The 12,671-nt window shown below is 39.6% G+C and overlaps 1 protein-coding gene across 7 annotated transcripts in view; it reads right to left on the reverse strand.

The window, feature by feature from the left end:
* Positions 1-570: 570 nt before the first annotated feature.
* The window catches only part of CDK8 (cyclin dependent kinase 8), an 80,649-nt gene continuing 68,548 nt past the window's right edge, over positions 571-12,671 (reverse strand). For 6 of the 7 annotated variants that reach the window (XM_066989752.1, XM_066989750.1, XM_066989756.1 and 3 more), the window contains 4 exons: positions 8,322-8,419; positions 6,851-6,929; positions 6,573-6,731; positions 571-1,864 (listed from right to left, as the gene is read on the reverse strand). In XM_066989752.1, the coding sequence (XP_066845853.1) occupies positions 1,739-1,864; positions 6,573-6,731; positions 6,851-6,929; positions 8,322-8,419 (462 nt within the window). In that variant the 3' untranslated portion in view covers positions 571-1,738. The remainder of the gene's footprint in view (positions 1,865-6,572; positions 6,732-6,850; positions 6,930-8,321; positions 8,420-12,671) is intronic. The other variant, XM_066989751.1, reaches the window with a different exon arrangement.

Consider the following 12,671-nt stretch of genomic DNA (forward strand, 5'->3'; position numbering starts at 1 on the left):
TGACTATTGAAACCCCTTGGCCTTCAGTTAATTTCATCTACACCTCTTCACTTGAAACGTATCCTTGGTTTGCATTCGTTTGTTCTTTTGCCCCCACCTCACCAGCACCTCGGTGCACTTTAATGGATCGTACTACTTTATATTCACCCCACATGAAACACTTGCAGAACAAAATCCTGCATATATTGCAGAAGATATTGATGTAATAAAATCACAGTGTGGTGTTAGACACCGAGATAAGAATGAGTTACAGAAACCTTAGAAAAAACACTTAAGCAAGAAAGTCTCTAGATTTTGTAGATGAAAATGAGCTCATCTATAAAACGTACCTAGCAATAAACCCATGCCCAGTGTATTTCCATCTGATCAACTAGATGTACACAACATAATATAATGATGTTTTACAATAGCATATTTTTTTTCTATTTAAAAAAATGCTTCTTAGTAGAGTTAATGGAAGCCTGCCCACTTGCAATAAAAATTCTTGTTAAATATTGTTTCTCAAAACGCAACCCAGTACGACAGGGAGCGAGGCGCTGTCGATAAAAAGGAATACAGGCAAAGCTCATATGCAGATTTATGAAAAATAAATTTATTACATAACACCTTGTTTTAACAATGTTTGATTTTTTTTTTATTCAGAATACTTGCGTCATTCATGTAAAATAGTTTGATACAGTACATTGTATGTAAGTTTTTCCTCATAAATTCTAAGGCTCTCCTAACACCTTGATCCTCTGCTGTAAGAATGGCACCCCTAAACAACGTGCGAACGTTTAAAAAAAAATAATTAACTGAATGAAAGTTAAAATTCACTACACCAAGCTGGTTCTCAAAAAATCATGACGAAATATCTGAATGGATGCCGCACCTTTTTAGGAAATATCACTCATGCTTTTTTAATCCCAAAGCATGCTCACAAATCATTAACACCAACAGGAAAAAAATAAAACACTGTCTATGACAATCATTTTTGCTTGTTTGCTGAACCAAACATGTTTATATCAATGACAACATACTTATTTTACTATCAAATAGCAGCTTTAATACCAGTCAAGTCATAGATTTAAAAACAAAAGCAAAAACTTATGTCGGAAATTAATCTTTGGGACATTTGAAATCTCTGGAAAAAATGCAAACGTTTTCATGTTCTTAAAAAAATCTCATTGTAGCAATTGTGTTGGTCGTAAAACATTGATCTATGTGAAAATGAACCAACCCACAAAAGTCACTAAAAATAAATGTATATCAAAATCGTCTCAGTTGGAGTCACGGATATTTTGCTTTTTTTTGCCATGTTAACACATACTGTATGCTTCAAGTACCAGTCCGAAGATGTTGTGTACTATTGGTCAGAGAAAGTTGTTACATCAAGAGAATTCACCACATACGACAACAAAAATGCTTGCCCCTAGCACATTTCACAGTTTCAACTGCTACAGACTGTCACTGAAAAAAAATGCATCGGTCAGTCTGAACCATGTCAAGTAAACTATGGAAGTAGCATATCCACAACACAAACTGTGCTAGCACTTTCTTTTCAAGTCTAACCCCAAAACAGGTACAATTTGGGAGCCACTACTCCGCTCTGTGAAAGGTGGGGGAACGTGGCGATCAGGCGCGTTGAAGGTGTGGTTGTACAGTACATTCCGGTGGCCCCAGCCGGGTTCCAGGCAGGCAGCCGCGCAGCCAGGCCTGCAGCGTTAGCAGCAGTGCATTGACATTGTTCGGACGCAGCTCAGTACCGATGTGTCTGGTGCGAGTACTGTGGAGGCTGCTGGGAGGTAGTTGAGTATCCCATGCTGCTCTGTGGCTGTGATGTGCTTGGTCCGGGGTTGGGGTAGGCAGCATGGGGGTTGGAACGCTGCAAAGGGGTAAAAGCAGAGGAAAGGTAATCCTTCGTAACAGGTATGCTGCAGGACAGCTTGGCCTACCGGCTTATTTCTTCAAGAGGTACTAAATACACACAGTCCCGAAGCACCTAGGATCCCAGGAGTCTTTTCACTTACCCTGATTACAGCATGGGCAGACGTGGGCATCAGAAACACCAGATTAGGAAGTAACAGTCACCACCATTTAGTAATCCACCCTTAATTACCTCCTGGGAATCTAAAACCATCATAGTTCAAACCTCCACTTAGCCCTCCAGATAGCTACGGTACACCTGCACGATACAAAAACCTACTGCCTGTCACGTCAGTGGTCTTCTCCACTTGCTCCCTTCCCCAGCCAAGAAGATATTTTGGGGCTGAAGCTCAGACCCATAGATCTTATTACTGATGAGCCACTCAGCATTATTCAGATTTTTGGATACAAAGGATATGCTTACCGCCCCTTTCGTCTGACGTGAGGTTAAAGGCTGAGAAAGCTGTAATTGTTTAGGCTGAGGTGCTATCTAGCAGCCTTACAACTACTTGAAGGAGAATTAAAGATGACAGCCAACCTCTTCTCAATGGAACAAGGTATTTCACAGGCAAACGGCCAGAGATTGGGGCTTGGGAGCTTCAAGTTGGACACTGGGGAAAACACATTCACTAGGAGGCCAGCACAGTACTACACAACCTTGTCCAGACAGGCTGCATAGCCTGTGTCTGTGGAAGTTTTCAACTCTCAAATAAAGCCATGGCTGACCTGATTTAGCATTATCAACAGTTCTGCTTCAAGTCAGGGATTGGACTAGACGGTCTCCAGAGGCCCCTTTCAACTAGTATTTCTATGAATATTTATCAAGTGAGGCATTCGTCATTGCAAGAAGCTCTAAGCAAGCCAGCAACTAATTCAATTTTAACCTAGAAGTTAGTTATTTACACATGAAATGTAAAGGAAAAGGACTGCATGTGGGATTTTCAGTGCCAGCATATGACCACTTAGTCGCATTTAACATATTACGCAACTTCATTCAATTACTGTGCTGTTTCACATTAATATTAATGTTTACACACACAAAAACTGCAGCTTTTTGAAACTGCTGTGCAACTTCTGAAGTCTTGATATCACAAGATGAAGGAGGATTGTTAGCAAAAGCAGCTCTCACTGGGAAACGTCTCCACAGTGAATATTCCAGGACTAGAGTGTAGCTACCAAGACACGTCTATACTAAACGAAGGTTGAACAATGTTCTGAAAAAGTAAAATATTAAAATAACTTTAACAATTTCATAAACTGGAACATAAAATAACAGCTCTTTGTTTTTGTTTTGCTGTTGTGGTTGTTTGTTTTTTTTCCTGCCATTCAGCATTTAGAACAGAAACTAAAATCGAAAGCCAAACTCTACTTGAGAACATATGCTCACAGGACTGAGCTAATTCTCTCGGGGTGCGGAGTGTAAAGAGGAAGAAATGGCTAGACCAGCACTTATTGCCAGCAGGAACAAATCAGCACCGCTGTGCTTCACCATTAACACAGTGACTAAACTTGTGTGACATCTGCCTTCGCTCTTTCAAGATGGACTGTCACTCCTCAATTGTCTTTTTGCTCAAGTGTGACTCTGGTACACAGGAAACTGGAAAAGATCACAAGTATAACCATTTAAAATGGGACCATTCGTGTGAGGTGTAAACAATTTCTGCATCTCTACTCTACAACAGATTTTATAAGATGGGGACTAATTAAAGAAGTCACATACTTTCGTGAAACTTAGTGCAACAGATGGCTTTTGTTTAAGACGAGACATGAATATCCACTACTCTTTATATACCATTCAGTGCCCAGAGGGCTATCACGAGCAAAACCTCGGAGTAGAGGATTGCTCCAGTTCATTTAGTCACATCAGCCTCAGAAGTGACACGTTGCGAAGTTAAAGGAGAAGGCAATGAAGCCTGTATGCTATATGCCTACTATTTTTATGTATAGCAGAAGAAAGTACAAGGTCAATTTGCCCTGCAGGGGACTTCTGAGTGGATGGAGAAACTGCCTTAGTGTGTCTTGCCCAGGAGATGGCAATCCTTCTTCACAAGCATGGGGAATTTGAGCAAATTAAATGAAGAACAAAGGAACAGGTGTTTGATTAAAACAGAGGGCTGTATTGTAATGTTTGTTTGCTGTCTCCTCAAATTGCAGGATCAGAAGCAGAAAATTTGAGGAATTTTTTCAGGGAGACCCGAAACCACCAATAGGCAGCTTTTAACTGCTTTTGTTCCAATGACAGCAAGTTCAGTTTGCTTGCTGTATTTTTCAGATGCCTTGATCAAAGCAAAACCCACCCATTTCCTTCATGTAAGATTTCCTTCATGCAAAAGGAGGGGTGGGAGGACGAGGAACACAGATTTGTTTATTTATTTTTAAACAGCCATGCTATAAACAGATAAATGCTATTTCTACCTCCTAAAGAAACAGGAAAAACAATTAGTCAGAAGCAGTCAAGTTACTAGTAAGAGTTCCTGAGATAAGAAATAGCAGTTATCACTACCTCAAGGCAAAAGTATTCTGAAATTATGTTTGTTCGATGGCTGACCCCATCTGGGATGGCTATCAGAGACTACAGAAGTTTGGATGAGCATGAACTCAAAACAAAACAACTTTAATTCCTGCCAAGGCAATTCAAGTCTTCTGACTTCTCAACCAGCAAACCTCAGCTCTTGCTCACAAAAGTGGAAGCCTAAGTTTGTTCAAACTGCCAAGCTACAGCAGCCAAATGAGGTGAAGAATGTGTAAATAAGGCAAGAAAATGGGGCTCCCTGACACAATGCATGCAACCTCTGCATCAAACTCCCCAGATGCTTGACTCAACAAGACAGGAAGATTAAGAGGGTTACCGCTGCATATGCTGACTTAAAAACAAGTGCTGAGAAGTAGCAGAGACAGACAGACCAGTGATGGACTTTGCAGCTTGACGAATTGAAAGATGAATCTCCTGTAAGGGAGTGTTCTGTGATGCGTAAATCCAGCTAAAAGACATTCTATGTTTACATTTAGAAGCACCCAACACTGCTGCACAACAGGCTGATCCCAGTTTCAAACAGTTCTCAACATCTACATCATTCAAGGAGAACGTGAAAACTGATAAGCTATTGGTGTCTTGGGGTAAAATGTGCAAAGGAAGACACGAAGGGACCATAGAAAGGGTCTCACAATAAAGCTCCTGAGAATGACCCTGTTTCGCATTTCTAGGTACTTGTAAGTTTTGCACAATGCTGGAAGTAGATACATTTCTTTAAGCTAGGGTAATGGCCCCAGGCAGCCTTTGAGAAGATCTGGTACTCTCTCAAGAACAAAGTCTGAACTATGAGATTCCAATACCCACTGGTATTTACGGAGAACAGCCTATCAAACTGTGAAAAGAGAGTTGACTACAACAATTTTATTAAGTGTTCTTTAACTCTCCCTAAGTTTTGCTGTGGTGTGTAAGCACAGCTAAGTGGGTTCCAAACTGTTATTCTTCTCTCCTAAAAAAAAAAATTAACCAGCTTTTCTCATCTTTAACTGAGAACACTGCCAGTAATTTTCTACTTTCCCATCTTTCAATTCCATCCAAGACACTCTTTCAATTGGCGTTCTACACCATGCATGCTACGTGAATCAGTACTGAATAATCCCTGCCTGCTAACACTTCCACAAATATGCCTCCTCTTGAAGTCTTTTACTCCCCAGGCTTCCAAGATCTGCCATCTCTCTGACTGCTCCTATGTACATTATTCAAAAACGTCTTCCTCGCTCCTCTTTTGTAATTCCCCAGACTGCATTAACTAAAGGCTCTGTCTTTCTCTCTTCTTTCCCTTTTTTTAGTCTCCAAGAACAATTGCATCCAATCCCATAAATTCAGGTATCATTCCCTGGGATGACTCAGATATTATTCTACTCTGGACTCTTCTGATTTGCTAATGTTTGACCACAAGCTCAAATGCAGGAAGGCTATGACAAAGTTTTCTTTTCTTTCTCTCCTTTTCTCTCCTTTTCTCTCCTTTTCTCTCCTTTCCTCTCCTCTCCTCTCCTCTCCTCTCCTCTCCTCTCCTCTCCTCTCCTCTCCTCTCCTCTCCTCTCCTCTCCTCTCCTCTCCTCTCCTCTCCTCTCCTCTCCTCTCCTCTCCTCTCCTCTCCTCTCCTCTATACTCCTCCTCTTCTTCACTCACTGATTACCACCACCTCCCCGTCTCCTCAAATTTGTAACACTTGGCTTACTCAACCTGGAACCTTGCTTGGTCTTCAGTTACATCAGCTCTGTCATCCAAAACTCTCTTTTCCCATCCATTTGCCCACCTAAGGCTCTTGTTCAGACTCTTGCTTCACAGCTTGTTTATTGTAATATCCTTTGCTGCCTACCACTGCAGGGCTGTTCAAATCAGAAACGGTATTTTTAGGTCAAAGAAAGCAGCACAACAGGTTCCTGGACCATAATCAGCACTGTCTAATATGAAGGCAGTTCTCAGTAGCTGTAATAATCTCTGATCCTAATTTCCTGACTGCTAACTTAAAAAGCAATGGCGTATCGATTGACAAGCAGGCCGTCAACTAAATGCAGTTGTAGTAATCTGGAGGTTGCAAAAAATACCATTTACAGGATTATTTTTTTAGCTTAAAGAATTCTGTTGCAAACATGAGAATCAAGCACAGGATATAAGAAAAAAGAACAAATACCTGATAGTCTGAGGTCATAATAAGTCCACCTGAGGTAGTGGTAGGAGGAACAACTCTCACTTTTTTCAGTGGGGGTCCCTGTGTGTGACTGTTGTCTTGGTTTCCTGGATGACCAGTTCCGTTAGTATGGTTATTGCCCTGCTGCTGCTGCTGGTTCTTCTCAATTGTTTAAACACAAAGAAAAATTTCAACTCAAAAGGAGTACATGAAAAGACATGAAAACAGGAAATAGTGTGAAAGCCAGTGAAGCACGATGATACCGTTCTTCCAGTACTTACTTTATCTCCTTTATCATCTGGTTCTTCTTCTGTTAAAAATTCTCGTTTTGGGTAAGGGATTTGACAACCTGCAAAAACACTGCCCCCCAAAAAAGTCTATTTATCACTGTATTAGAACAGAGAGGTTAGACCTATTAAGATTCATACTCCACCCATGCTAGTTTCAAGTTGCCTGAGTCAGAGACTAATATCTGTAACTAACGGAAAAGTTTTCCCTGTCTTACTCCCATCGTAATACTAAACTTAGTAAACCTGCTCACGTACGTTTAAAATTTTACATCACCTTTGATAAACTCATCTAAATTCTGAAGAGTTTTCACTGTTTCTGGTAACTGGTGACTGGAAAAGCACACCACTGAGGTAGCATGAGGTATCTGCAAGGGCACAAAGTGCTGTCTTGAGCTATAGCGTAATTCACTGCCTCAGAACTAACTCAAAATAGTCCTGTGAACTCCACTGACTATTAACAAAATCACCTGTAAGAATGCATAAAAATATCTAGAAATTTTATCTGTCAATTCATATCTAACGGAACGTGAATTTGCTACTGCTAGAGCAAGCTAAAATTTCTCTGCCTTTAATCTGTGAAATATACTTATAATAAAGTCTCTGTACACCTGTTAGCATTATTCATTGTGCATCCACATTAAATGGCAACCTAAATATGAAGAAAAAAGTCAAACACTGACCTAAAACCAGTTTCTGCAAAAGCAGATCATTCGCATTACAACACTAAACTACAGAGACAGGTCAGGAGCTGTTATAAATAATTCAGTAGATTTTAGTGGAATAATGTCATTTTTAATTAACTGCTTATAAATATACATACCACGTTTTGTAAATTCTTCCCCAAATAATGGTAGAGAATGATACACAGTATCGCTTTGCTAAAAAGGAGCACAATAATGCTCCCTGGTTAGCCTTGGGGGTGTGTGTGTTGTTCATTAAAAATGAAGTCATTCATTGTCCCTAAATTTTCTTCCTTTTGTAATCTCCCTGATTACACAAAAAAAGAGCGTCTAGAGGAAATGTGTTTAAGTTGTTAAGGATGACAGCACAGAGACACAGAGCTGACTCCCCACCACCGCTGAATTTACAACAAAGGCTAAGACAGAAAAATGTAAACTAATTAGAGAGTGTCATTTGGCATTCTGGAGCAGAGAAGTGGACCTGAGGGCACTTAGCAGTTGTCTACAAAGATCTGTAGCATGCCTAATCAACCTGTCAGTGAATAACAAGATTAGTGCTGTGACTAATAGGATCAAAGTTCTATAAAGCAAGAGACTAATAAGAATTCTACTTAATTTTAAAAACCTTAAACAACGTTCTAGTGGTTATAGCTCTCTTTGGTTGTTAGACAGTAAGTATTCAGCTCAATATTCACAAACATTCATAGCAGAGAGCAGACAGAAAGCATGCATTTCTAAAGCATCTCTGGATGTACTGATAGGTTAATAAACTGACCACTTACTCGGATGTGGGAAGCGGATCTTCTAAGAAATAGGGATCCTGCATAGCCTGTTCTGAGGTAATTCTCTTTATTGGATCCATAGTAAGCAATTTCTGAAGCTAAACAAAATTAAAGATGAAAAGCTCTGCATCATCAAAACCATTTACAGAATCTTCACGGCATTATTTGTGAAAGACAAACTGACACAGATGTGTCTGAAGTCAAAATCCTAACCATTAACAGCAGTAACCACATTCTTCTCTCTTGTTAAAATAGTAACTCCATTTCCCACTGAAGAACAACCTATTTTTACTTTTAAAGCCTAATGTGCTTGGTTAGTTCCAATCACAAATGTTCTAAATCATTCAAATATCCATGACATACCATCAGTTTTAAAGGTCTGTTCACTTCGCACATACTCTACCTGGTTTCTTCAACTACACCACACTTAACGGGAAGCTACATCATATAACCATTTAAATTAAAATACTGCTTAGCAACTGGAAAACAAAAGTCATGCCATACTGAATATTGCTCTTTACTTAATATTGCCATATTAGGACATCTCCCTTGTCATCCATAGTATTTTTTAAATGCCACATAAAGTCACTCTTCAGAAATCTCTATGCTGTAAAAGAAAGTGGCAATCAGCACATTCAAAAAACCCACTGGGCCAGATAGCTTATCACCCACTCCTGCATGTATTTATCTATTCACACAAACATGGGCTTGCAGACACATCGGTTTGCTACATGCTGCTCAAAAGAGCAGTCATGCAAAATCTTCAATTTTAGTTGATTTTTTTTGTATGACATGATGCAAAAAAACCTCTAGAGAAATTTAATAAGCTGCCTCCTCCATGAGCACATCAGGCCTAAGCTCTGGGGCAGCTTCACTATCAGTTTAAGAGAGTGGAACTTAGCCTTTGTCTTTGTAAAAACTGATGACTCAGTTTTTATCAACTACGTGAAAAAATATTTTCAAAATGTTGGTTTAAGACAATGAAGACAACCACAAACTATGAATATGCAGAAGACAAAGCACAGTATAATATTATAGAAAACAGTTGAACTGAGTTAAACTAAAAATCCAGCAAAACCTTACCCTTTGAGTTAGCATTTCTCACTCTCATTGGGAAGTGGTAGTAGAGGGCTAAGAAGCACATGTGGTACTTGCCTTAAGCCTAACTTTTTAAAATGACATACGTTTCAGTGACAGAGAGCAGCACAAAAATCCTGAGGTAATATGCATGAATGAAAAGTTAGTAAAAAATCTGACCTAACCAAAGCAAACTGAAAAATTTACATGGAAAGAGTTACAAACAGCTACTCAGATACACAGCCTTTGAGAAATGCTTAGGACACATAGCCAGAAACTCACTCACTAACTTAAAATACCAGCAACAGACATGAAGTCTAAATTCAGCACAACATTAGAGACTGAAAGGTAGCTTTAAGAACAACCACTGTACTGGTTTGCTGATTTACTCTCATTTTGCAACTACATGAACATTTTCAGAAGCTGACTGGACTTAACACATCTGTCACTGTGACACTGCAACAGTGATTCTCAATAATTTAAATAAAAAACATATTAGAAAAGTCATGCTCTGTGTGTGTGTGTTAAGGTTTTTCTCTGGTTTAGGAATTGCACACCAGAGAGATTTTTAACTCCAGTACTGAAATAGCAGTAATGCATTCTAAAATTGTCTATTACTCAAAAGGATGGTATACATGCATATATTTCTCCCCATCCACCCAGTCATTTTGTGGAATACAGTTGTGCTGGACATGAAGGGTATATGGGCACAATGAGCTGATCTTCAGATAATAACTGGAAAATAAAAATACAAATTCTTTGTTTTACCATGGAACGCAGCATCCAAGGCAAAACTACAGCATGATGTATTGTCAAAAACAATGATCTTTAAAAGAAATGCTACACTTTAAACCTACAACATTTTGTTGCACAGATCTAACCAGATGTACAAAAATTACATATGCAAACAATTTATTTCACATTTGCTCTTCATAATTTCATGGGAAAAAAATCACATTTTTGTAAAGATCTGGTGTCACAATGTATGTGTCGGTGCTGGTCATTTCCTCTCACTAGCTATAAGTGAGCATACAAAACCACGATACAGACAGCTAGAGTTAGAAACTACACTTCCTCCCGTCAGCCTTCAGTTGTAATGATATGGTTAAGAATATAATAAATACATATGAGTACCATCAATCCAGCTTTGTTTTTCACATAATTGACAGGGAGTCACAATAGGTATTTTCAACTCTGAGTCTGCATGCAGTCTTTGCAGAATGTCAGTTTGAGGGAACCAGAATTGTTCTCTCAAACAGCTCAAAAGCAATCCCATGAGCCAGAGAAAAGGGAAAGAAAAGAAAAAAAAAGAATTGCCAACACACTGAAAAAACATCACAAGCATAAAAAACATTGCAAAATTCTGGCACTGTATCTAGCAATTGGGTTATAAAGCCCTTCATCACATACTGACAAGATGTGAACAAACCTGGTCATAATCAGCAACAGAAAGCAGAAACCACAAAGAAAGGCTAAAGATTGTGCAACCGTTGTTATCACATGGGAGAGATCGAAACTATTTTGTCCCCTTGTTCAGGTGCCAGCAAAGTAGTGAATCTTTCACTCAGTATTACAAATATTTTATAATAAGAACTGGTCAACTAAAAGACCACCTGACTGAACAACATAATAAAAATGCAGTATGCTTTACACAACTTTGTGATGACATACTATGAGCAATAGGACAATCACTGCAGTTTATATGGACCACTGTAATCAAATCTATGATAAAGTATCACAAAATTAGCCAGGAACAACAGCTGGGTGCCTATTTTCTAGGGCACAAACATTTAAGTAGGAAAAAATAAACTAGGAAAAGATAAAGAGTGGAAAAAAGCTGAAAGCAGGAAGGAGACAAAGTTGTCTCATGTAACACCACTTCTGCATGTGACGAGGGATCATGTGCATTTAAGTCAGTAAAGAAAGAAAAACTCTAGTTTTTGTTGGGAAATAAAAACACTCAGTTCTTGGTAACCACAACAATCTATGCATTTACCAGTCCTGGAATTATCAGTCTGGAGCATTTTACAATTGTATGTGGATGCAAGAAAAATACGATTTTATCTGTCCCGATCCAGAGAGAAACATGGTTGCGAGACAGCTTGTGAAACAGTAAGACCTTAGAGAATGTCTACAGGAACCGGTGCCAAGAAATTCACTGGATTACCTCAGGCTCTGATGGAGGGATGTAATTCATTCGCCTGCAGTTCAGCTTAGCCTCGATGAGAGTGTAAACCTAAGATACCTTCCAGTTTTGACAGCCACTGAACAGCTGTGAGATGTTACCTCAGAAAGACCAGGCTTTTTTAATGGGATCTGATTTCCAGGGTATTATTCCAACAGACAGCAGACAGCAGAAAACTTAGAGGATCCTATTAATTAACTATAAACTTCACAGTACTTTGCTTACAATCCGTATCTACGGGAAGTACAAAAGAACATGCAGATGTCTATGCTACTATACTCCACTTTTTAGTTTGAGTGACACTGGCATCATCCAAATTGCATGAAGCTACCTCTCAGCATCAGTTTTGCTGAGGGGAGAGTGGTTGACCTAACAGTTAAGCAGCGTGTTCAGTCATGGTCCCATGCTCAAATTCACTTTATGGTCCTCATTTAGTACTACAGTACAACCAAACAGAGGGGTGGTGTTGCAAGAAGCCACTATACTTCCATGTTCCCAGTGCCTGTGTTTGAGGGGCAGGTGGGAGAGAGAGAGAGGAAAGTGTGGGGTTTTTTTTGTTCATAGATGAGTGCATCAATCAAAATGAGCGGGTGTTTTAAGACTGAGTAGTAAGTTTCAGTCTAAAGGCTATCCAACCTGTATCAACAGCTCAATTTAGTAACAAAGCTGACAGAGAGTATTAGACACCATGAAACACGAGGGGTCTGAAGGGCTCCATTTTAGGGCCAGTTCTCTTCCATGTTTTCATAAATGACTTGGACACAGGACTTGAAGGTATACTAAGTAAGTTTGTGGATGACACTGAATTGGGAGGAGCTGCTGACTCCATCGAGAGTAGAGAGGCTTTGCAGAGAGATCTTGACAAATTAAAGAGCTGCACAATCACCAACAGCATGAAGTTTAACAAGAAAAAGTGCCAGATTCTGCACCTGGGAAGGGGCAACCCTGGATATTTATACAGAATGGGGGGATGAGAGGCTGGAGAGCAGCCTTAGAGAAAGGGATATGAGGGTTCTGGTCAATGGCAAGTTGAATATGAGCCAGCAGTGTGCCCTGGCAACCTGAAGGGCCAGCCTGAGGTGCACCAG

Source organism: Anser cygnoides, chromosome 1, assembly GCF_040182565.1.
Source record: "Anser cygnoides isolate HZ-2024a breed goose chromosome 1, Taihu_goose_T2T_genome, whole genome shotgun sequence".
Classification (NCBI taxonomy): domain Eukaryota; kingdom Metazoa; phylum Chordata; class Aves; order Anseriformes; family Anatidae; genus Anser; species Anser cygnoides.